The sequence below is a fragment of the Tachyglossus aculeatus genome, chromosome X3, assembly GCF_015852505.1.
Source record: "Tachyglossus aculeatus isolate mTacAcu1 chromosome X3, mTacAcu1.pri, whole genome shotgun sequence".
Classification (NCBI taxonomy): domain Eukaryota; kingdom Metazoa; phylum Chordata; class Mammalia; order Monotremata; family Tachyglossidae; genus Tachyglossus; species Tachyglossus aculeatus.
In genome coordinates this window covers 33,102,703-33,128,873 of record NC_052099.1, presented here as the reverse complement: position 1 = coordinate 33,128,873, position 26,171 = coordinate 33,102,703, and the positions used below count along the sequence as shown (strand labels likewise).

General features: G+C 45.8%; 1 protein-coding gene and 1 long non-coding RNA gene across 3 annotated transcripts in view; one reads left to right on the top strand and one right to left on the bottom strand.

Moving 5' to 3' along the window:
* ANKS6 (ankyrin repeat and sterile alpha motif domain containing 6) overlaps positions 1-20,753 on the top strand; it is a 43,460-nt gene extending 22,707 nt beyond the window's left edge. The window contains exons 10-16 of one of the 2 annotated variants that reach the window (XM_038770477.1): positions 857-1,022; positions 4,631-4,797; positions 6,597-6,786; positions 8,920-8,987; positions 12,163-12,279; positions 18,399-18,495; positions 19,890-20,753. In XM_038770477.1, coding sequence (XP_038626405.1) covers positions 857-1,022; positions 4,631-4,797; positions 6,597-6,786; positions 8,920-8,987; positions 12,163-12,279; positions 18,399-18,495; positions 19,890-19,939 — 855 coding nt within the window. In that variant the 3' untranslated portion in view covers positions 19,940-20,753. Of the gene's footprint in view, positions 1-856; positions 1,023-4,630; positions 4,798-6,596; positions 6,787-8,919; positions 8,988-12,162; positions 12,280-17,496; positions 17,565-18,398; positions 18,496-19,889 lie in introns of those variants that run through there. The other variant, XM_038770478.1, reaches the window with a different exon arrangement.
* LOC119948922 overlaps positions 788-26,171 on the bottom strand; it is a 43,312-nt gene continuing 17,928 nt past the window's right edge. The window contains exons 2-3 of the long non-coding RNA XR_005457056.1: positions 12,493-12,595; positions 788-1,006 (exon numbers count right to left, since the gene is read on the bottom strand). This is a non-coding gene — a long non-coding RNA (uncharacterized LOC119948922). The remainder of the gene's footprint in view (positions 1,007-12,492; positions 12,596-26,171) is intronic.

The following is a 26,171-nucleotide window of genomic DNA, read 5'->3' as shown; positions in this document are numbered from 1 at the left end:
GGCGCCATCCTGTTTTGGAGCTCAAGCTCTGGTGTCCTCTGTGTTTCCGCCTTTCGCAGGCCTTCAATTTCCCTAAATCGTAATAATTGTGATAGTTGCCAAGGGCATACTAGGTGTCAGGCACTATACTAAGCAGTGGGGTGGGAAGCAGCGTGGCTCAGTGGAAAGATCCCAGGCTTTGGAGTCAGAGGCCGTGGGTTCAAATCCTGGCTCCTCCCACTTGCCAGCTGTGTGACTTTGGGCAAGTCACTTCACTTCTCTGAGCCTCATCTGTAAAATGGGGATGAAGACTGTGAGCCCCTCGTGGGGCAACGTGATTACCTTTTATCTACCCCAGCGCTCAGAACAGTGCTTTGCACATAGTAAGCGCTTAACAAATACCAACATTATTATTATTATTATTACTACAAGCAAATCGAGTTGGAAGCAGTCCCTGTCTCACGTGGGGCTCACAGTTTTAATCCGCATTTTACAGATGAGGGAATTGCCCAAGGTCACACGGGTAGTATGCCCTTCTGGTTCCCAGGCCTGGGCTCTCTCCACTAGGCCATGCTGATTCTCCCTTTTATCCAGGAAAGCAGTAGTTAGATTTGGTCAAGGGCAATGGGCCTTTCCTCTGGGATTCTACGGGGACCTGGGTTCTAATTCCGCCTCTGCAGATAAATACATGAGTGCTGAGAAAAGGGTGACCAAAGGGTGCAAATCCAAATGCAAATGTGATGCAGAAAGGAGTGGGAAAAGAGGAAATGAGGGCGTAGTCAGGGAAGGCCTCTTAGAGGAGATATTCTTTTGATAAGCTGCTTTTATTAAGCTCTGACCTATCTGAAAGGAAGAAAAAAGCGTTGTCTTCTTTCAGACGTCTGTCAGTCGAGGAGCAAGGGCAGTTAAATTTCCCGCCGTCTCGAGAAGTCCAGCTTCCTCCTCCAATTCAGGCAACTTCAGCCCCTCCCCACATTCTTCTGGGGGCTCCAACAGCACCGGCGGAGTCAACAGGCCCGGCGGCGAGCTGCATAATAGATCAGGTAAGTCCATCCGTCTCAAATTGTACCAGGTAGACTGAGCGACTCAAATGTCGGAAGAGAAAGAAAGGTTAGATTCACCTCCAAGTTGGATGTCTATTTATTTTATTTGTACATATTTATTCTATTTATTTTATTTTGTTAATATGGTTTGTTCTCTGTCCCCCTCTTCTAGACTGTGATCCCACTGTTGGGTAGGGACCGTCTCTATATGTTGCCAACTTGGACTTCCCAAGCGCTTAGTACAGTGCTGTGCACGCAGTAAGCGCTCAAGTGAGCCCGTTGTTGGGTAGGGACCGTCGCTATATGTCGCCAATTTGTACTTTCCAAGCGCTTAGTACAGTGCTCTGCACACAGTAACCGCTCAATAAATACGATTGAATGAATGAATGAATAAATGTGATTGAATGAATGAATGTCGAGCATGAGATTGAATGCCCAGGAATAGTGGAACCCACAAAGAAACTTGAGATGAGCCTGCTGAACTCCTACACTGAAAAGGACTCTTTAACCGCATCTTAATAATAATAATTGTGGTATTTGTTAAGCGCTTAGAGCCTGCTGAACTCCTACACTGAAAAGGGCTCTTTAACCGCATCTTAATAATAATAATTGTGGTATTTGTTAAGCGCTTACTATGTGCCTGGCACTGTCCTAAGCGCTTGGTGGATACAAGCAAATCGGGTTGGACGCAGCTCCTGTCCCCCATGGGGTTCACAGTCTCAATCCCCATTTGACAGATGAGGGAACTGAGGCCCAAAGAAGTGAAGTGACTTACCCAAGGTCACCTAGCAGACAAGTGGTGGAGCCGGGATTAGAACCCATAGCCTTCTAGACTGTGAGCCCGCTGTTGGGGAGGGACCGTCTCTATATGTTGCGAACTTGGACTTCCCAAGCGCTTAATACAGTGCTCTGCACACAGTAAGCGCTCAATAAATACGATTGAATAGCCTTCCAACTCCTAGGCCCGTGCTCTAGCCACTGTGCCATGCGGCTTGGGTTTACTGGTGTTATTAGGTTGCCAGAAGAATGCTCTCCCTTTATTAAGACTCACCTCCTGGGATATGGGCTCACAGTTGTCATTTTAGTGAGTCCTTGGGTTTGGTATTTGGTGGTTCCGTGTGAGATTTATAATGGTTTTAGGGTAAATACTGAAGAAAACAAGTGTTCTTTCTGTCTTCAAACTGTTTGCAGCTCCCCTGGCCAGCCTTAGAGCAAACTTACCAGGCAAGGAGATTAAGAAAAGATAATAAAAAAAAGACCTTCTAACCTCTGATATCCACTCCATCTCTCTCATCTACCAGGCCTGTGTCATCATCACAGAAGAAAATTAGGTTAATTTGGCAAGGTGTGATGATCACAAACTATGTACCCGGTCTTCTGCGTGTTTTGTAAATTAATGGTTCTTGGGTTTGTCCCAGTGTTATTACAGGCATTGGAACCAAATTGATTGGCCTTTAATTTTTCCTTCTTTATTAATTTTTTTAAAAAATAGAGGCTTTGTTTGGCCTTTTCTGCCTTTGGGAAACTCAGTAGGGCTCCGTAAAGGATCAAAAAAATGATCCACAGTGTCTCCAACTAATTTCTCTTGTCCCTGAAGATGCAAAAAGCCAGGGATAATAGATTTCGGAAAAAAACGCAAACTAATCGCATCTCCTGTGCTGGCGAAAACAATCGTCTGCACACACCTCAGAAAATCTCGATTTGGGTAGAGAATGTGTCTACCCACTCTGTGACATTGTTATTTTATACTCTCCAAGCACTTAGTACAGTACTCTGCACCCACTAAGCGCTCAGTAAATACAGTTGATTGATTAGAAATCACAGCTGTCTTTTCTTTTTTGGACTTGACTTCTTGCCCTCTCATTGTAGGTGACACCTGTTTTTCTTGCAATTAAAGCATTAAGAGATTTACTTTTTTTGACATTTATTTTTAGCAAATCCTTCCCATTTAATAAAAGACAGCCTTTTGCTGGTTCTTGTTTTTGGCCTGTATTTAAGTCCTGTTTTCCAATTTTCTTTCATGTCTAGGGAAATTGAATTTCATCTCACGCTTTGGCTTTCTGGCTGTTCCCCCCTCAAATCCACGCTATTATTTTGTAATCAGTCCATGGTGTCTATTGAGCCCTTGTTGTGTGCAGAGCACTGTTCTAAGCGCTTGGGAGAGTGCACTACAACAAAATTGGTAGACACATTCCCTGCCCTGAAAAATAGATCAGACGCTTAAGATATATGTTTATTATCCAAAGTGACTGAAGAACGTAGGAGTTAAACCATTGATAATCTGAAGAATTGGGTTTGTGGATTCTGACAGAAATGAAAAAAGAGTATTCCGTAGCTGTCTCCACAAGATCGTGATGTCTGTGTGGTTTCCTGTCTTCTATTCAAACACCTGCTTTCCCGCCTTTATCTCCGTCCATTGAATTTTTATGCCACCCCTTTTCTTGCCCACATCAGCACTGCTATCAATCATTCAGTCATTTATTGAGCGCTTACTGTGTAGAGCACTGTACTAAGCGCTTGGAAAGTACAATTGGGCAACAAACAGAGACAATCCCTACCCAACAATAGCCTCACAGTCTAGAAGCGGGGAGACAGACCTTCCTCCCCATCCCCTCCGCCCTACCTCCTTCCCCTCCCCACAGCATTTGTATATGTATTTGTACAAATTTATTACTCTATTTTACTTGTCCATATTTACTATTCTATTTATTTTGTTACTGATGTGCATATAGCTTTAATTCCATTTGTTCTGACGACTTTGACACCTGTCTACATGTTTTGTTCTGTTGTCTGTCTCCCCCTCCTAGACTGTGAGCCCGTTGTTGGGTAGGGATCGTCTCTATATGTCACCGACTTGGACTTCCCAAGCGCTTAGTACAGTGCTCTGCACACAGTACGCGCTCAATAAATACGATTGAATAGCATCAATATAAATAAATAGAATTATAGACATATACACGTCATTAGTAAAATAAATAGAATAATAAATAGATACATATATGCACAAGTGCTGTGGGGTGGAGAGGGGGGTAAAGCAGAGGGAACCTACAGTCTCCTCAAACCTTTCTTTGCCTCTCTATAAACTGCCGTCTGCAGCCTCACTGAGATGTAAAAACTCCCAACCTTAAACAGCCTCTAGTTCCAAGGGAAGCGTGAATCCCGATTTTTGCCTTCATCCATCTGCACAGCCCCATCCAGTTCAAAATTCAGCTTCCTGTTTTAAAGCCTCTTAAATTTCCCTCTTGCTTCTCGTTTTCCCTCTTGCAAATGTCATTACTTCAGTAAAAGTTTTAGGAATCCTCCATCTTTCAAAATTACATTATGAGAACTGAAATTGTAGCTTTCTGATTGAGCGAACATCCTCTGCCGCCATCAGCCGAAATAAGCTTTGGTTTGGCATTTGATCATTTACACACTGAAGTGGTAAATTATATTCCATCTTTGGTGAATCGAGCAAAATCGACTCAAGTGAAAACGAGCGTTATTACGCCATCTTTAAATGATTTCCTGGAATTGATTTTATAATGTGAAGTATATTGGTGGGGATGTTTGTGAGTGTTTTCAGTAAAGCGTACCTGTTGCATAAATGTTTATTTATGATTCCTTAGGTGGCAGCGTAGATAGCGTTTTGTCCCAAATTGCAGCGCAAAGGAAAAAGGCAGCAGGATTGTGTGAACAGAAAGCCAGTGTCCAGGAGAGTCCTGTCTGCCCAGCTCCTGGATCCCACCTTGTCCTCCAGGATCCTCAGACCGCCGGCAGCCCTACCTCCCTCAAGGTATCTTTGGACTTGCGCTTCCATCCTGTCAGAGTCTCTACCGCTTCTGAGGGCTGATCCTTTGGATAGCCGGGAGAAAGGGAAATATCTCTGGGAATTGAAGGCTCATCCTGTGGTGCGAAAACCTTTCGGGACAGCCTGGGACCCAAGACTGCCCTCCACCCCGGCTGGAAATGGAAATCAGAATGAAAAGTTCGCTCACTGGATGATTAGTTCCCTTCCACACAGCGTGAGGTTCAGCTCATTTGCTCTGGCTCAGCATAGAATCAATCCAATCCAGGATGTGCGTGGCCTACTCTGATGATAATATCGCTCCGATGTTCACATTTCCCCCCCCACTCTATCCCCTGTCCATGAGTTCTCATGTCTTAAATTTTTTAAATGGTATTTTTTTAAGCACTTTGTAGGTGTTGAGCATTGTTCTGAGCTCTGGGGTAAATAGAATCAGCTTTGTTAGACACAGCCCCTGTCCCACATGAGGTTCACAGTTTAATTAAGGAGAGAGGTTTTGAATCCCCATTTTACAGTTGAAGAAACCGAGGCTCAGAGAAGTCAAGCGACATGCCCAAGGTCACGTAGGAAGCGATTGGCAGAACCGGGATTAGAACCCAGGTCCTCTGACCCCCAGGCCTGTGCTCTTTCCACTCAGCCATGGTGCGTCCCTTAAATGCGACCGAGGAAGATGATCGTCTTTCTTTGAATTTTGAAAATAACCTCCTGTTCTCCCTCCCTCCCCCAAAACTTCCTGGGCTTATCTGGTGCCTTGTCCTTGCTGGGGGCACTATTGCTGGAAGGTGAGGTTGTAGCAGCAGCTGCAACAAGGGAAGTAATTCTCCCAGTGTTGTGTTTTGTGCGTTTTATTGCCCATCCTAGGTGCCAGGCTGGTATGAGAAAGCATATTTCAAGCACAAGGCCCCACCCACCAGAAATTTACAATTAAGGCTGGGGGCAATCTACAGAGAGAGTGGAGATCGAAACTGTGATCCCCATGTGGGACAGGGACTGTGTCCAACCCGATTTGCTTGTATCCACCCCAGCGCTTTGTACGGTGCCTGGCATGTAGTCAGCGCTTAGAACAGTGCTTTGCACATAGTAAGCGCTTAACAAATACCATCATTATTATTATTATATAGTCAGAGCTTAACAAATACCACAATTATTATTATAGTTATTATTAAGGAGGTCACCGGGCCCATAGCTCTCAATGAGGATGCCCCCAAGATCACAATTGCTCAGATAATGGCAGAAGGGGTGAGGGAGAGGGGGTAGAAGAGTTTTGGTCTTCCACCGCCTCCACCCCCAACTGTGGCTTCTTTGCTGATGGGAGGAGGCCACGTTGGCAGTGGAAAGCCTCGATGACATTCTGAGAGCGCTCAAAGTGGCATCTGCTGCAGTTGGTGACAGGGTGTCTTCCAAGGGAGATTGGTGAGGGGAAGTTAGAAAAGCTGCAGGCCTCACGCTGCTAACTTCTGGCCCCTGCTCCACTCGGGGGAATCTGTTTGCCTCTTGCTGAGGTGGTTGTATCTGTCACTCCATCAGTCGTATTTATCGAGCGATTGCTGTGTGCAGAACACCGTACTAAGCACTTGGGAGAATACAATATAATCAATCAATCGTATTTATTGAGCGCTTACTATGTGCAGAGCACTGTACTAAGCGCTTGGGAAGTACAAATTGACAACACATAGAGACAGTCCCTACCCAACAGTGGGCTCACAGTCTAAAAGATAACAGTCTAAAATATAACAGACCCAGTTCCTGCCCACAGAGTATACCAACTATTCTTTGCTCCTTTTTAGCCTCAGAAGTTGGAGGCAAACAGAAGGCCCCGGTCTGGAACCTCATCCAACTCTAAAAGCACGTCTCCAACCCTCACTCCGTCCCCGTCCCCGAAGGGACACAAGGCAGAGTCTTCAGTGTCCTCGTCGTCCTCCCAAAGGCAGTCGAAGAGCAGTGGTGGATCTAGCAGCGGGACCGTCACCGACGATGGTCAGTCGGGTGGGGGGGATATGGACACTCTTTTATGTCTGTGTGGATTTTTTTTAAATGCTAAGCAGTGAAAGTGCTGTTCACTGGGGCTAATCAGGCTGAGCACAGTCCATGACTAACGTCGGGCTCACAGAATTATCGCCATTTTACAGATGATGGACCTGAGGCCCAGAAAAGTGACATACCCAAGCCCACACAGCCGACAAGTGGAGGAGCCAGGATTAGAACCCATGACCACCTTACTCCCAGCCCCGTGCTGTATGCACTGTGCCATGTTGCTTGCTGTACTAAGTGCTTGGGAGAGTTCAGTATAACAATAAACAGACAGATTCCCTGCCCATAATGAGGTTACAGAGGAAAACAAAGCTCAACCGTGAAGAAAACTCAAACCCTCAATCTTCTGATCCGGAAACAGGTGCCTTATCCATTAGGCCATGGGGTCAAGTGACTTCCCCAAGGTCACCCAGCAGACATTAGAGCCTCGGTCCTTTTATCTCCCAGGCCTGTGCTCTATCCAACTAGGCCACACTACTTCTCTACTTAGGGGCTTAAGTGAAGCTGAAAAGTTGGTGCAGGCCTAGCTGGTCTCCCCGTTCTAGACTGTGAGCCCATTGTTGGGTAGGGACCGTCTCTATATGTTGCCAACTTGGACTTCCCAAGCGCTTAGTCCAGTGCTGTGCACACAGTAAGTGCTCAGTAAATACGATTGAATGAATGGATGAATGGTAGGATCTGCTCTAAAGAGAGACAAAATATATTTACTGTTGTTAATGATAATAATAGTCTTCATCACAGTACTAAGTGCTCTATGCATCAATCACTGTACTAAGCTCTGGGGTTGATTCAGTCAATTAGTGGCATTTATTGAGGCATATCATATACAGAGAACTGTATTAAGCGCTCGAGCAGTGAACTAAGCACCTGAGCACTGTGCCAAGTCCTTGATTCAGGAGAATCTGATCAAACAGTCTTTAGGGCTCATAGTGAAAGCAGGAGGGGGGGAACCGAAATTTAATCTCCATTTTGTAGATGAAGAAACTGAAGAACAGAGTAATAACAATGATGGCATTTGTTAAGCTTACTATGTGCAAAGCACTGTTCTAAGTGCTGGGGAGGTTGCAAGGTGTGAGTAGTCAAGTGACTTGCCCAGTGTGCTCTGGCAGGCAGATGGCAGGGTCAGGATTAGAACCTGGTTCTCCCAACTCCCAGTCCTGTGTTCTTTTCACTAGGCCACGCGGCTTCGCGTTATCAGACTGCTGATTTTGTGTTAAAGAGAGGTTCGCCAACTGCGAGTCAGATCCTGGAAATCTGAGCTTTTTCTCCTACTTACCTCCTAGGCTCCCTCTATCTCTCATGTCCTTTCTTTCGACTCTTATCTCTTTGCGGTCTTCTTTGCTGCCTTGTGACTGAAGAACATTTTCCTCCAAGCCAGTATCCTTTCTTCTCTGCAGTTCTTCTCAGGTTAGTAACGGTTGAGGTGCCTCTTTACTCTGAGATTAAACTCTTTTTTGTCAAGAGATGGTTCCATTTCTCTTCTCAGTACAGGCTGACAGGAGACAGCCAAGTTGACTTCGATATTTAGGTAGCTCGGGTCGCTATCATCGGTCAAAAATTAGTGATGACAGAAAGGCTTTTTTTCAGGGGCAGAAATGGAGATTTTAAAGTATTTTTTAAGCACTTATTATATGTCTAAGCTTTGGGGTAGGTATAAGTTGATCAGGTCAAGCATAATCCCTGTCCCACACAGGGCTCACAGTCTAAATAGGAAGGAGAACAGGTTTTGAATACCCATTTTCAGTTGAGGAAACTGAGGCACAGAGTAGTTAAGTGACCTGCCCAAGGTCACACAGCAGACAGGTGGCAGAGCCAGGATTAGAACCCAGGTTCTTTGGCTTCCAGGCCCCTGCTTTGTCCATTAGGCCTTGCTGTCTCCAGTTCTCAGTCTCAAGAATGCATTCATTTTCCAGGTAGATTATGGTATTAGGAAAGTAGTAATAGGTTTGAATTTGACCATGACATTTTAATTACTCTTGTTCATAGTATACAGGTTTTAACATAGCTTTTTAATGATGCAGTTTGTGACATTCTCAAATTATGAGTTATTTTGAACTCTTTTCTCTTTTCCTGTTGAAGATGAATTGACCGGAATCCTCAAAAAGTTGTCCCTGGAGAAATATCAGCCCATTTTTGAGGAGCAGGAGGTAAGCGTTTTTTTAAGTCATTCCAATTTTGGTGATGAAGTAATATAATCCAGTCTAACCCTTGAGCCCAGGTGGTGGCCATTTAATAATAATAATAATAATGGCATTTATTAAGCACTTACTATGTGCAAAGCACTGTTCTAAGCACTGGGGCGGTTACAAGGTGATCAGGTCGTCCCACGGGGGGCTCACAGTCTTCATCCCCATTTTACAGATGAGGGAACTGAGGCCCAGAGAAGTGAAGTGACTCGCCCGAAGCCACACAGCTGACAATTGGCGGAGCCGGGATTTGAACCCACGACCTCTGACTCCAAAGCCCGGGCTCTTTCCACTGAGCCACGCTGCTTGCATTAGATGGAAAGGAAGGGGTGGTTCTGAGAAACAATATGGAGAAAGAAAGTAGCAGGATTTAGTAACATACTATGTGAAGCTAACTCTATTCCCTCTAGATAGGCAACACGCCTGTGGACTTTGTGTCCCCTCCCAAGTGGTTTGTACACAGTAAAGTGCTCAGCAAATACCACTGATTGATTCTGATGACCCTGGGTGATGATATTCTCCGTACCTTCAAAGCCTTTTAAAAATCACATCTTCTCCTAATGGCCTTCCCCAGCCAAGATCTCTTTTCCCCAGCTCCCTGTCCCTTCTGTATCACCCTTGAACTTGGATTTGTACCCTTTATTCACCCCCTCTGAACCCCACAGCACTTCTGGACCTATCTGTAATTTTTTTAAAGCCTGTTAGACTGTAATAGGCTCCTTGGGGGCAGAGAATGTCTCTGCCAAATCTGTTAGATTGTACTCTCCCATGCGTTTAGTACAGTGCTCTGCACACAGTAAGCGCTCATTAAATGCCATTGGTTCATTGATCAACTGAAATCGAGGTATGGGTTTTAGGCGTGTGGTAGGTGATGGCAACAGCTGGGAAAATTAAGAGAATGGGGTCCAAAACGTTTTTCCACACATATGCTTATCCTTTCGGAGTAAATTTTCCTTCCGCGATCTAAATTCAGGATTTAAGATTCCCTCTTTCATCATCATCAATTGTATTTATTGAGCGCTTACTATGTGCAGAGCACTGTACTAAGCGCTTGAAGTACAAATTGGCAACGTAAGATTCATAACATTCATTCCATGACTATTCCCAGAACAGCTCTGGCCATTCTGTGGGTTGTGGGCTTTTTCAGCTAGCAACGGTAGCCACGCAACCAGAAGCCTGAGCTGAAATCTCACTGACTTTTCTTCAGTTCTGAGTCTGCTAGCTCTCCAGAGAAGGGTATTTCTGGGTGAATACGATCTTGTCTTCCACCGTGTGCAGATTTCTCAAGTTCCCAAAACTGTTGTTCAGAGTCTCTGAATTTAGCAGAGTTTAAGGCGTGTCATCACAAAGTAGTTTTTGGAATGGTTGAAACGATTATTCATTCATTCATCCATTCAAACGTATTTATTGAGCGCTTACTGTGTGCAGAGCACTGTACTAAGCGCTTGGGAAGTACAAGTTTGCAACATATAGAGACGGTCCCTACCCAACAGCGGGCTCACAGTCTAGAAGGGGGATTGGAAAAGCAAAGCCTTCTTAAAATTGAAGGGTGGCAGTCACCACTTCAGCCCCGCCATCAAGCTTTCAGCCTGGAGTCTGAGGGAGGTAGTTTCGTAGCTCAGATATTTTCCATCTTTCCCCAAAACGCTTTTGGGCTACCGCTAATGTCATTCCTTTAGAGCTACAGGTTTCCCAGAGTAATTCTTTTAAGTGTAGAAGCAATCCCTCCATCAGCACAGGAGTGAAGATCCTGATAGAATAGCCCCTTAAGGGATAGTGTGGCCAATTTTTCTTTATGATATTTAAGTACTTTGTGCTGGGCACTGTACTAAACTCTGGGGTAAACACAATCTAATCAGGTTGGAGACAGTCCATGTCCCACGTGGGGCTCACAGTCTTAATCCCCAGTTTACAGGTGAGGTAACTGAGGCACAGAGAAGTGAAGTGACTTGCCCAGGGTCACACAGGAGACTCGTGGCATAGAGAAAAGAACTTTGCCTTGGAGTCTGGAAACCTGTGGCTGCAGTCTCAGCACTGCCAATAACCTGCTGAGTGATCTTACGAAAGCCACTTAACTTCTCTGTGCCTCATTTACATCCTCTTTAAAATGAGGATGAGATATCGTCTCTCCTTTTCCCTTTGAGTGTGAGCCATCATGGGGGGCAAGGATTGTATCTGATCCTATTGTTTTCTGTATTATCCTGTCCTTAGCACAATGTTGGTCACACAGTGAAAGCACTTAATTCCAAACTACCTAACTTGTAATTAGAAATGAGTTTGGGGTTAGAGGGAGAACATGCATATATCTGGAGCTAAGCTTTTTGTCCATTTTTGCCACTGCTGGTTGAATCCAAAATACGTCCTTCCATTATCTGCCTCTCTAGTTCTCTCCTCCCCTTCACGGGCACGCAGGGATTTCTGTGTTCCAATGTCTAATAGTATTATTGCCCAAATTACTCTGCCATTCACAAATGCCCTTAATTTAGTTAAAATTAGAAAGTTTGCCTGTGCAGAGGGAGTTTGACTGATATTCATTCCAGTCCCATGGGTTTGCTTAGCGATTTCATTTTAGGAGCCTAGCCAAAACCCAAACCGGTTAACTCGTTGGTTAAAGGAAGCAGGCTTTTTCCCCAACAGCAGAGAAGTACCGTTGGCCTAGTGGATAGAGCATGGGCCCATGACTCAGAAGGACCTGGGTTCCAATCGTGGCTCCGCCACTCATCTGCTGTGTGACCTTGGGCAAGTCACTTAACTTCTCCGTGCCTTAGTTACTTCCTCTGTAAAATGGGGTTTAAGACTGAGCCCTCTGTGGAACAGGGACTGTGTCCCACCGAATTAACTTGTGTCTGTCCCAGTGCTTAATATAGCGTTTGGCACATGGTAAGTGCTTAACAAATGCTATTAAAAATATATAGAGAGATATATAGATATCTATATCTATATGTATATATATATATATATATATATATATATATGCATACATATACACAAATATCATACGTATCAGCCAAGCCTTTGACATGAAATTAGGAATTTAGCAGGGTAAGTTGCCTTCTTTTTCCAAAGCCAAAATATAATCGTCCCAAATTCACTGTTGCAGCATCTGAGAACGGTGTCTGGTTCCCTTTTCTCCCAGGTGGATATGGAAGCCTTCCTCACCCTTACTGATGGGGATCTGAAAGAGCTGGGGATTAAGACCGATGGATCCAGGCAGCAAATCCTGACAGCCATTTCCGAACTGAACGCTGGCAAGGTAATCATCATCAATCGTATTTATTGAGCGCTTACTATGTGCAGAGCACTGTACTAAGCGCTTGGGAAGTACAAATTGGCAACATATAGAGACAGTCCCTACCCGATAGGTTGAGATTTGTTGGTTCTGAAACAGAACTATGGCCACACTGATCACCACAGGTCAGGTATTCAGCCCATCCTTATGTTTATATCTTTGGAGGTACAGACCTACCTCGGAGTCTGATCGAGAAAGGTAAAATGGTGGCGGCATTACATGGATCTTCTGGAAATGACGTTGTCGCAGAGTGGAGTAGAGGCCTCAGCTCTGTAGGCACCTGGAAGAAACAGAATTGCCAAGTTTTAGTCCTAAATCATTAGAGGGATGGGACGAGATGGCCCGTGTTTGCTTAGACCCCTCCCTTGAGGAGATTTCTCCGCGGATCAGTTTCCTTCCTTCCTTTTTCCATTAACTGCGGAGGAAGCAGCTATTTATCTGAAGATTTTCTTGTCAGTCTCTTCTCTCCTGTACAAGAAGATCCCCGCCGAGTCTAGGGGAGAATAAAAGGGATATAACTGCTTTTCTATCCATTAGGCCATACTGTTTCTCTTATCCTCTTGTCCTCCTCACCCTTATCCAGTTGCTTCTGTTGCTAGGCCTCGTGGGCAGGGATCACGCCCATCTATCTTGAGAAGCAGCCTGGCCTAATGGTTCTAATCCCAGCTCTGCTCCTTGACTGCTGTGTGACCTTGGACAAGTCACTTCACTTCTCTGTGCCTCAGTTAACTCATCTGTGAAATGAGGATTAAGACTGTGAGCCCCATGCAGGACTGGGACTGTGTCCAACCTGATTTGATTTACCCCAGCGCTTAATACAGTGCCTGGAACAGAGTAAGCGCTTAACACATGCCACAATTATCATTGTTATTATTATTTTCCACTTCCCCAAGTGCATAGAACGGTGCTCTGCACAAAGTAAGCTCTCAATAAATATCATTGATTGTTTGGATCAGACATGTTGAATAAAAACTACGAGTTGAGGTCACAGCTTCGAGAGACCTTTTCATATCCCCGTTCCTTTCCCTCTTCACCGTGGGGCAAGATTCAGCCTCCTTCACCTTAAGGACCAGCAAGGTGAATATCCCTGCATAGCTAAAGAGCTGAGGGATGGGACATTCTCATGATTTCCAGAGCATCATGGATAGATAAGGTTCCAAGTCCCCAGTGGTAGTCAGTCTGTCTTGCTGGTTGATGTAAGTATCTCCCCTGGAGGCGTTAGTAATAATAATAATAATAATTATACTAATGATGGCATTTATTAAGCGCTTACTATGTGCAAAGCACTTGTCTCAGCGCTGGGGAGGTTACAAGGTGATCAGGTTGCCCACGGGGGGCTCACAGTCTTCATCCCCATTTTACAGATGAGGTAACTGAGGCCCAGAGCAGAAGTGACTTGCCCAAAGTCACACAGCTGACAATTGGCGGAGCTGGGATTTGAACCCATGACCTCTGACTCCAAAGCCCGCAATTTTTCCACTGAGCCACGCTGCTTCTCTTAGTTTACACAGGTTCATGCTATTCATGCTATTAGTATACATAGGTTCAATTCTCACAGCCTTAAAGAAAGTTGGACACTCCAACTGTCCTGAATCTCCCGGCCTTTGAGTCGCCCTAAGGACAGATTGGTCAACCTGCTTCGTTTTTCTACCTCTTTGTCTATTCTCAATGCTGTGGACAGCGTTCTCCTCAGGTAGAACAGAAGCACCAGTCAATTCTCTTCACATTAATACGTGACCGTGGAATTTTTTTGTGGGGTTTGGTGTAAGCCTCACCCCTCCACCAGAGAGAACAGGAAGAGAGGAAATTTCTGAGAGAGAAATCCCTGGAGGTGAGGGGTGAGGTGAAGTGAGGCCCCTGAGTGATTCCAGATCCCACAGCAGTTCAGATCTAAAAGATGCCGGTCTTTCAGGCTTCCATACACAGAGACCTAGCTGGGATGAGAAGGCGATAATAATGATGATGATGATGATGGCATTTCTTAAGCACTTACTATGTGCTAAGCACTGGGGTAGAAACAAGATGACCAGGTTGTCTCACATGGGGCTCACAGGCTTCATCCCCATTTTACAGATGAGGTAACTGAGGCACAGAGAAGTTAAGCGACTTCCCCAAAGTCACACAGCTGACAAGTGGCAGAGGCAGGAATAGAACCCACGACCTTTGACTCCCAAGCCCGGCCAGGCTGCTTCTCGTGGCTTAGCGCTGAAGCCACGGTGTAAGGCAATAACCCCTTTTAATAATGATGGCATTTGTTCAGTGCTTACTGTGTGCTGAGCACTGTTCTAAGCGATGAGGTAGATACAAGGTCAACAGGTTGTCCCACGTGGGGCTCACAGTCTTAATCCCTATTTTACAGATGAGGGAACTGACGCACAGAGAAGTTAAGCGACTTCCCCAAAGTCATACAGCTGACAAATGGCGGAGCCGGGATTCGAACCCACGACTTCTGACTCCCAAGCCCGGTCTCTTTCCACTGAGCCATGCTGGTTTTACTACATCTTTTACCCTTCTAGACTGTAACCCCATTGTGGACAGGGAATGTGTCTGTTTATCGTTATATCGTACTCTTCCAAGCGCTTAGTACAACGCTCTGCACGTAGTAAGTGCTCAATAAATACCATTGAATAAATGAATTTTACAGTTCATGACACATCCCTTCTTGGAACCTTCCTATAATTCCCTTTTCTTTCTCCAGTCCAGATTTTTTTTTTCCATTGGGCACCCTTATCATACAAAATGCACAATTTGAGAGGCCAGTTCTGTGACTGACTAAAGCCTAGACGTGTTCATCATCACAGGAGTCCCTGTTACCCCACAGGGGTGAAAAAAAATATCCAATTTCATTTTCTCAAATCACTTAGCACATGTTGCAGGAATGAGTATTAGTGTCACCTTCCATAAAAAAATATATCTCTGGAATGGTAATATTTTTCACAGCACTTGCTCAGCCTGGTAACCCAAGATTTAGTGAGTGTTAGCTGCCTGCCTAGAGCTTATCTCATTTATTGAAAAATCAGGTCCTTGGGATTCTTTATTAAATCCATCAAGCTGCTTTTCCATCTGTTTCACAGGTAAAAATCCTGATGGTGTTTCTCTGCTTATTTGACACGTTTTGGAAGCATCATGACCTAGTGGAAAGAGCGTCGGCCTGGGGAGTCAGAGGACCTGGGTTCTAATTCTGGCTCTACCGCTTGCCTGCGGTGTGTCTTTGGGCAAGTCACTAAATTTCCCTGGCCTTCAGTGTCCTCACCTGAAAAATGGGGATTAAATACCTGCTTTTCCCTCCCACTGAGACCGTGAGTCCATTGAGGACCAGGGATTTTTTGGAATCATCAACATCAATCGTATTTATTGAGCGCTTACTGTGTGCAGAGCACTGTACTAAGCGCTTGGGAAGTACAAGTTGGCAACATCTAGAGACAGTCCCTACCCAACAGTGGGCTCACAGTCTAAAAGGGGGAGACAGAGAACAAAACCAAACATACTAACAAAATAAAATAAATAGAATAGATATGTACAAGTAAAATAAATAAATAGAGTAATAAATATGTACAAACATATATACATATATGCAGGTGCTGTGGGGAAGGGAAGGGGGTAAGATGGGGGGATGGAGAGGAAGGAAGGGGCTCAGTCTGGGAAGGCCTCCTGGAGGAGGTATGGAATTCGTTAATCATTTAATATGTGCTAGGCACTGTCCTAAGTGCTGGGGTAGATACAAGCCAATTAGGTTGGACACATGGGGTTCACAGTCTTAATCCCCCCTTCACAGAGTGAAGTATATATGTATTCTGTATATATGTATATATGTTTGAATGTATTTATTACTCTATTTTATTTGTACATATTTATTCTATTTTATTTTGTTAATATGTTTTGTTTTGTTGCCTGTCTCCCCCTTCTAGACTGGGAGCCCACTGTTGGGTAGGGACCGTCTCTATATGTTGCCAACTTGGACTTCCCAAGCGCTTAATACGGTGCTCTGCACACAGTAAGCGCTCAATAAATACGACTGAATGAATGAACAGAGCATTACCATTATCGTTATCAATTTAGAATCGAGCTTGAGGAGTTTTCCTCTCAGGGTTTCTAAAGGACACCCGTCTCTTCCGAGTGATTAAGCTTTAGATTTGCACGGGCGATCTCAAGCGCTCTCGAAAACCCGTCTTCCCTCCCAGACCCATTCAGCGCTGGCTCGTGGAGGAGACTGTGTACACGGTTTGTGCTCCGGAGATTCACTCAAGTGACTCACTTAAGATGCACTCTGGGCGTAATATATCATCATCCATCGTATTTATTGAGCGCTTACTATGTGCAGAGCACTGTACTAAGCGCTTGGGAAGTACAAATTGGCAACATATAGAGACAGTCCCTACCCAACAGTGGGCTCACAGTCTAAAAGGGGGAGACAGAGAACAAAACCAAACATACTAACAAAATAAAATAAATCATCATCATCATCAATCGTATTTATTGAGCGCTTACTATGTGCAGAGCACTGTACTAAGCGCTTGGGAAGTACAAATTGGCAATATATAGAGACAGTCCCTACCCAACAGTGGGCTCACAGTCTAAAAGGGGAGACAGAGAACAAAACCAAACATACTAACAAAATAAAATAGAGTAGATATGTACAAGTAAAATAAATAAATAAATAAATAAATGGAGTAATAAATATGTACAAACATATATACATATATACAGGTGTTGTGGGGTAGGGAAGGAGGTAAGATGGGGGGGTTGGAGAGGGGGACGAGGGGGAGAGGAAGGAAGGGGCTCAGTGTGGGAAGGCCTCCTGGAGGAGGTGAGCTCTCAGTAGGGCCTTGAAGGGAGGAAGAGAGCTAGCTTGGCGGATGGGCAGAGGGATTGGGGGCATTCCGGGCCCGGGGGAGGACGTTGGCCGGGGGTCGATGGCGGGACAGGCGAGAACGAGGTACGGTGAGGAGATTAGCGGCAGAGGAGCGGAGGGTGCGGGCTGGGCTGGAGAAGGAGAGAAGGGAGGTGAGGTAGGAGGGGGCGAGGGGATGGACAGCCTTGAAGCCCAGGGTGAGGAGTTTCTGCCTGATGCGCAGATTGATTGGTAACCACTGGAGATTTTTAATATATCTGTATACGACTCTCGACCTGGGCACCCCAAAACCCCAGTAAACCCTCTGTGGGACTGGAATATTATTTCAGACCAGTTTCTCCTGCCGGCTTCCTTTCTGGGCCCAGAACTGAAGTGACTGGAGGAAGATAGACAGGAGACGACTGACTCAGAGCGTTTCTGCTGCGTGCAGTACTCTTTCAATTAGATCGCCTGCTTTTCCAGACACCCAGGGATCTGCTGGTTGAACATTAACAATATTATGCCAGGTGAATTAATAGCTAAAACATTTCACCGAACGTTCACTCTTCGTTGTGGGCAGGGAAGGTATCTACCAACTCTATTATATTGTACTCTCCTAAGGGCTTAGTATAGTGCTCGGCACACAGTAAGCACTCAATAAATACTGTTGATCGATCGATCAGTGTGAAACCACATCACCTTCCCCAACTAAGCTCTCATTTCATTCATTCAGTTATATTTACTGAGTGCTTACTGTGTGCAGAGCACTGTACTAAGCGCTTGGAAAGTATAAGTCGGCAACAGATAGAGACAATCCCTACGCAACAACGGGCTCACAGTCTAGAAGGGGGAGACAGAGAACAAAACAAAACAAGTAGACAGGCGCCAGTACCATCAAAATAAAGAGAATTATAGATAAATGCACTTCATTAATAAAATAGAGTAATAAATATGTACATGTTCTCATTTCCCCTACTACCTCTTCTTTCTACATCACCTATGCTCTTGGGTCTGTCCCCTTTAAGCACTTGATGTTAACCCCATCCAAGCCCCAAAGCGCTTAGTTGCACACCTGCAATTTATTTTAATGCCTGTCTCCAGCCTCTACACTGTAAGCTCCTTGTGAGCAGGGAACATATCCATCAAATGTTTTGTATTTTACTCTCCCAAATGCTCAGTCCAGTGTCCTGCACACAATAAGTGCTCACTAAATACCACTGACTAATGGATTGATGTTCTCTGCCTTTCACAGGGACGCGAGAGACAAATCTTACAGGAAACTATTCACAACTTCCACTCTTCCTTTGAGAGTAGCGCCAGCAATACCAGATCGCCTGGAAACTTGCAATGTAAGTAATGCTTATCTGGGGTTTTAAACTCATGTGGGGGTGTCTAGACTAAAGGGAAGAATAGGATAGAATAATTTAATCGAGAGCAGCAGGGTGGCCTAGTGGATAGAGCACAGACCTGGGAATCAAAAGGACGTGGGTTCTAATTCCAGCTCCGCCCCTTGTCCGATGTGTGATTTGGGACAAGTCGCTTCACTTCTCTGGGCCTTGGTAATCTCGTCTGTAAAATGGGAATTAAGACCGCGAACCCCATGTGTGTCCAGCCTGATTACCTTGTATCTACCCTAGCAGTTAGTACGGTGCCTGGCACATGATAAGCGCTTAACGAATACCATTAGAAAATTAAAATGAATTAAAAATAGAATCAGTGATCACCGTGACTGTGAACTCCTGGTGGGCGGGGCTTGTGTCTACCACATCTGTTATTCTGTTCTCTCCGCAGTGCTTAGCACAGTGCTCTACACCCAGTAAGTGCTCGATGAATTTGATTGATTGAACACCTATGTCTCCTGCTTGCAGAGTTCTGTAGCAAGCCCGTTGTTGGGTAGGGACCGTCTCTATATGTTGCCAACTTGTACTTGCCAAGCGCTTAGTACAGTGCTCTGCACACAGTAAGCGCTCAATAAATACGATTGAATGAGTGAATGAATGAATGAAAGTGTTTGGGAACTACGATCAAAATGGGAAGACGGGTTCGTTCCCTTGACAAATTGGCAACCTAATGGTTCAGACAGAGAGTCAGAGATCTTACACGTGCAGTGGGAATAAGAGAGAGAACCTAGATGCAACCGGTAACAAAAACGAATGTTAAATATGGGGAATAAAGAAGTCAACATACACAAAAGTGCTAGATGACTGATGGAATGAAGTGACTGGGGTGGTGAAGCCACAAAATAACTGAAGGGGTGGGACAGCGTAAACATGAAATTTGTCAGCAAATACGTACTTCCAGAACAAGGGGGCTCCCACTGAAGCTTGGGATTTGGAGGTTGCAAACCAGCAAAAGGAAATACTTTTCCTCCAGCAGATAGGAAGCCTATGGAATCTGTTCCCACAAGAAGATGCACAACCGCACAACTTGCCCAAGATCGTACAGCAGACAAGTGGCGGATCTGGGATTAGAACCCAGGTCCTTTTGACTCTGTACTTTGTACAAATTTGCCAATTTGTACTTCCCAAGCGCTTAGTACAGTGCTCTGCACCTAGTAAGCGCTCAATAAATATGATTGATGATGATGACTCTCAGGCCTGTCCTCACTAGGCCACGATGCAGAGAGCTCTGTGGACAACACTGTGTCCACGTTACAGTGCTTATGATGCTTATGTCACGGTCTCAAATTCTCGCTCTTGTTGCCAACTGGAAAATCCTTTTTTCTGTGTTTCCCCTTCGGTAGCCCCAGCTTACTGGACGAGACCTCAGGAACCTGCCTCCAGTAAGAGATAGCCGGGGCATCCTGGCATCATTTAAGGAACAGAGGGATGGGCAAGGATCCCCGGACGACTTGGGTCGGTACCAGCTCATCAGTGCGGAGGGCAGGAACAGCAACATCACAGCTGACCGGGGCCAAGAGTCACCACAGGTTACCCGCCCTGGGGGGTGAGGAGCGGCAGGCCGTGGGGCCGAAAAGGCCCGGGGACCGCAGACATGGCTGGGAAGCCAGAGCCGGGAGTTAGAACCTCCCACACACGGGAAGGAAGATTGTTTCTGACAAATGCTCCCCCTCAGAGCGAAACCTGGCAGGCGGTAAAGAGGGTTAATGGACGTGAGGGCTCCGGCGAATGAAAAATGCTGTTGAGGTGTGGAAGTCAATCAGACCTAATGTTCAGAGGTTTTGAGATGGTATCCTCCTAGCTAGTACTGGGCGAATCATAAAGTCACTCCCTTCTCCAGTGCTGGGCTACTTAGTCATCCCTGGGAAGATGGGTTTAGTTTCCAGTTCCCTCGGCCTTCCGGGTTCTTTCCTACCTACCAAGCTCGGCCCTGGTTCATCCCTGGGCCTCCAGGCCTACTGGAGATCACTCTGATTGCCTCCTGGTCCTCTTTACTTGCCCAATTCTCCCCAAATCCTTAGGGCTCCCCTGGTCAGTCCTGGGCCGGGCGTCCAGCGGCCTCTGACACGGCAGCGTGGTTCACTACCCTCAGATCTGCCGGTCATCGAGGGTCCCCGGGGGCAACCTCTGCGGCAAACAGAGCATCTTCCTCCAATTTTGCGAAGCAGCATGGCCTAGCGGCTACAGCCTGGGCCTGGGGAGTCAGAAAGACCTGGGTTCTAATGCTGACACCGCCTCTTGTCTGCTGTGTGTCCTTGGGTAAGTCACTTCACTTCTCTGGGCCTCATCTGTAAAATGGGGATTAGGATTGTGAGCCCCATGCGGGACAGTGATTGTGTCCAACCCGATTTGCCGGTATCCACCCCACCGCTTAATACAGTGCCTGGTGCATAGTAAGTGCTTAACAAATGCTACAGTTTTACACCCGTGAAGCTGGAGGGATAAGTAAAGAATCTCTACATTGGAAAAAATAAACCAACACCTGCCTCTTTTGGGATGTGGTATCTGGCAAGAAACACGCGTTTCAGCCGGTGGCCCGCAGGTAGATTTAAGATAAACTTGCAAGGATTGCCATGCACACGGCTTTCTCACTGTTCCTTTGGAATCGTTCCTCTGGAATTGAATATAATCAATCCATATATTTCATTGAGCACCTACTGTGTGCAGAGCACTGTACTAAGCGCTTGGGAGAGTACTATATCATGGATTTGGAATACCTACCCAGATTCGATTTTGTGCATAAACACATGATGAGACTAGTTTGTGGGTCCTCCCAAATCCAGCATCTTTAACTCTAGTCAGATAAGATGGTGAAAAAAGAATTGTAGCTCCTTCTCCTCCTCCTCCTTAGGATTAATAGAGCTGGGAAAAGCCCCACCCCAGAGCCCCCTTCCCCTCACCCCTGCAAAAAACCATCCAGTTCTGCAAGCAGGCATTGCACGTAGCAGGCAAGGTTCAGGAGGCTTTATTTGCCATCCAGGAAGGACCTGGGTTTCAAAGAGATGGAGGCTTCAAAGATAATGAAGCCCATCCACAGATTGTGTTTGTTTTTTCTCTCTATATCTATCTCTTTTTCTTTCTCTTGCTCTTTCTTAGTATCTCTGATTCTTTTTCTTTCACTCCCTCAATGTCTATGTGTCACTCTCTCTCTATCTATATATATCTATTTATATATATATAAATATATATATCTCGCATATGTACTTTATCCTTCATCTGCGCTATGCATTGTTCTGTGTCCCAGCCAGGATCCTTCAAATCATCAGGAGACTCCTTGTTGGCTGGATACTTTTTTTAAAAAAATGATATCCGTTAAGCCAGGCACTGTTCTAAGCACTGGAGTAGATACAAGGTAATCAGGTTGGATGCAGTCCCTGTCCCACATGGGGCTCACGGTCTTTACCCCCATTTTACAGATGAGGGAACTGAGGCCCAGAGAAATGAAGTGATTGGCCCAAGGTCACCCAGCAGACAAGTGGTGGAACTGGGATTAGAACCCAGGTCCTTCTGACTCCTGAACCTGTGCTCCATCTACTAGGCCATGCTGCTTCTCTACTGTGTCTTCAAGCATGCCTAAGCACCTCTGGGCAGGGGAGTGACTTTGTGGGGGGGGTGGATTGTAGACACTAGACCATAAACTTGTTTTAGGCAGGGAACGTGCCTAACAACTCTGTTACATTGTACTCCCCAGAGTGTTTAGCACAGTGCTTTGCACATAGTAAGCGTTATGATTGATTGGACCGGGATTAGCCTGGGAGTTAGTTGTAAATGTCATCAGAGTGATGTCATGTGTTGGGTGTGTATATGTGGTATTGGGGCCCAAAATTGGTTAGCACCAGGGATCATGGGAGGAGTTCATCTGGCCCGCCTTTATGCCTCACATAACACGATATGAAAGAACAGGATCCCAAGTTTTACATCAGTAAAGCTGGAGGGATAAGTAAAGAATCTCTACGTTGGAAAAAATAAGCCATCACCGCCTCTTTTGGGATGTGGTGTCTGGCAAGGAACACTCATTTCAGCCAGATATGAAACACGATATGGAAGAACAGGATCCCAAGGAACAAGGCCTTGGTCAGTCCCCGGAATTGACACAATGCTCATTCCATCTCTCAGTGGGATTTGTGAATAATAATAATAATAACTGTGGTATTTGTTAAGCGCTTACTATGTGCCAGGCATAGTACTAAGCGCTGGATGGGTGGCATCATAAATAAATACAATTGTTGAATTTGATTGATGGATGAGAACTACAGACTGCTGCTCTGTGATTAGCTGAAACGGGAGGCCTTTAAATGCAGACAGAAGAAACGGTTAAACCCTATAAAGCAAAATCTCAAATAATGCAATATATCTAGGCCTATTGAGGTTCAGATGGGCCTGGGTTACTGTCTTAGAACAAAGACTTCGGAAAGGTAGCCCACCAAGGAAGAAACACAAAAGGAAGCAGACACCAGGAGCAACTATTGACTGCACAACGTGGAGGGGAATGTGCATCGCATATCCACCAGCTGATAAAATCTCATCTTCATTGGTATCGAGTGGGGTCTCTGTGTCTGGTTCTGTTTCTCTCAGTCTTTTCTCTCATCCTCGCTATGCCCCCTTCTGTGTATGTATATATTTATGTCCTGAAGTAAAATGGGAGTCTTGTTATAAAAGAATTGTCTGACTGTAACCTATCTTGTTTTCAAGCCCTCGGCATTTTCAGAATGAGCAACTCTCAATGCTGAGCATTACTGTTTTCATTATTCAATCTTTGCCCTGCTATTCCCCGGTTTTTTTTCGCCTGAAGCCTCACTGATTTCCTTTCACTTTCCAAATTTCTTTTACTTGCGCTCTTCAATCTACAATCATCAGCTCCATTTTCTTCTGAAAGAAGGCATTTACACTGATTCCGTGGAGGAGCCTATCGCACAAAAGCGTAGATGCTGAAATTCAGTGTCAGCTCAGGAGAAGGCACGTCGCAACCTCCCGAGTGAATCCAAATCGTCCTCGGCCCCAGGAAGGGCGTGGAAGACTTCAGCTGCGCCGTCTCTTGGTCTGCTCCATGTTCTCCGGAAGGGACACCCAACCTGAACGGGGTAGGGATGGGGGACCCAATGACTGGCGAAAGTTGTCAGCTTGGATCTGGGGCACCGAGGAGGAAGAGGAGGCAGGGGATGGCTCATCTGACCAGGATGTAGCCTCTGAAGTGGGTGAGTTGCTACCTCTCCCTCCCTTCGGGTTTTTCCGATGCCGCCTCAACAACACTGGCTACCCCAGGTGCCCAGAAGTTCCTCCGACCACCACTCCAGATTTACGGACATTGAAGGTTTCACCCGGGCTTGACCGATGTACTCATTCATTCACTCAATCATATTTATTGAGCGCTTACCGTGTGCAGAGCACTGTACTAAGCGCTTGGGAAGTCCAAGTTGGCAACATCTAGAGACGGTCCCTACCCAACAGCGGGCTCACAGTCTAGAAGGGGGAGACAGACAACAAAACAAAACACATTAACAAAATAAAATAAATAGAATAAATATGTACAAGTAAAATAGAGTAATTAATATGTACCAACATATATACATATATACAGGTGCTGTGGGGAGGGGAAGGAGGTAAGGTGATGGGGAGGAGGGGGAGAGGAAAGAGGGGACTCCGTTTGGGGATTGCGGTTCATTTGTACCGACTATCTGTGAATTTAAGGAGAACTGGCAATCAATCTGGGGTTGGCGATGACAAGCTGGTAAAGAATGACCAGTTTGTGGTGTGATTTCCCCCAAGCCTGATGACTCTCACTGAGTCATTCGGTACTTATTGAGCACTTATAGTGTGCAGAGCACTATACTAAGCGCTTGGGAGAGTACGATATAACAAGTTTGCAGTCGAGAGATGAGTTTACAGCCTGTGTTCTGCCAGACGTGTTTTTCAGAGAGCCTTGACAAAGACGAGCAGCGCTGATCCATCTCTTTAAATTCACTCCTCAGAGTGGGCGTACCAAAATACACAGCCCTAATCGCCTCCTTGGGCTTCTCAGGCCCGGGAGTGTCTCTCTGCCTTCCCTAGAACTGCCCTGTGACTTCTCCCGACCGGCCATCTCCCTTCCCTCATGGCCTGCGGTCTGGGAGAGAGGGATTATATGCTGGCTGCTAGCAACATATGTCACAGAAGTGTGGTGGATTGGACAGGGTGGAAGCCAGCCTGATTTTGATGTCCTCTTCTTGAGGGAGCGTGGGAGTTTGGGCCTGATTCATTCATTCATTCAATCGTGTTTACTGAGCGCTTACTGTGTGCGGAGCACTGTACAAAGCACTTGGGAAGTACAAGTCGGCAACATGATCTTGAGGTATTTTTTTAAAATGATATTTGTTAAACCCTTACGATGGGCCAGTCATTCTACTGAATGCGAGGGTAGATACAAGTTAATCAGGTTGAACACGATCTATGTCCCACCGGCTCACAGACTGAGTCGGAGGGAGGAGGATTGAATCCCCGTTTTACACATGAGATGACTGAGGCACAGAGACGTGAAGTGACTTGGCCGAGGTCTCCCAGCAGACAAGTGAAGAGAAGCAGCGTGGCTCAGTGGAAAGAGCCCAGGCTTTGGAGTCAGAGGTCATGGGTTCAAATCCCGGCTCCGCCACTTGTCAGCTGGGTGACTTTGGGCAAGTCACTTAACTTCTCCGTGCCTCAGTTACCTCATCTGTAAAATGGGGATGAAGACTGTGAGGCCCCTGCGGGACAACCTGATCACCTTGTAACCTCCCCAGCACTTAGCGCTTAATAAATGCCATTACATAAAAGAAGTGACAGAAATGGGATTAGAATCCAGGTTCTTCTGACTCGCGGGCCGCTTGCCCAGTTTGCCGAGAAGACTGCTCTTAGTTGGCTGGATGGCAGCTTGTTCTTGTCCTCAGTCTCTGCGGGGATGTAAATTCCCGCTCTGTCCGTTTCTGACTGGATTCAATCAATCAATCAATCGTATTTATTGAGCGCTTACTGTGTGCAGAGCACTGTACTGAGCGCTTGGGAAGTACAAGTTTGCAACATATAGAGATTCAGATTGAAGGCATCGAGCCTTGGCTGACATCCCCAGGTATCCAAGCAGCTTCTGCTCCTGACCAACTTCTCTGGAATCGTGCCCCTAGGCTGAGCCCAGGACTTTTCTCCAGAATGAAAGACAAACCCAATTAAGTCTCAATTACAGTGAAAACTCAGTGATCTGGAAGGCCTGAGGCCAGTTTGGGTAGCAGCCCCTGTTCGGCAACTTTTTACCTCATTCTTCCCCTGTTTCACGGCACCCCAGGGGATCGGGGTTCACCTTATTCCCCCAGATGGTATTTGTTAAGCACTTACTATGTGCAAAGCACTGTTCTAAGCGCTGGGGAGGTAACAAGGTGATCAGGTTGTCGCACAGGGGGCTCACGGTTTTAATCCCTTTTACAGATGAGGTAACTGAGGCACAGAGAAGTGAAGTGACTCGCCCAAAGTCACACAGCTGACAGTTGGCGGGGCCGGGATTTGAACCCAGGACCAGAGACCTGGGGTCATCATCATCAATCGTATTTATTGAGCGCTTACTGTGTGCAGAGCACTGTACTAAGCGCTTGGGAAGTACAAATTGGTCCTCAGAAGAGAAGCAG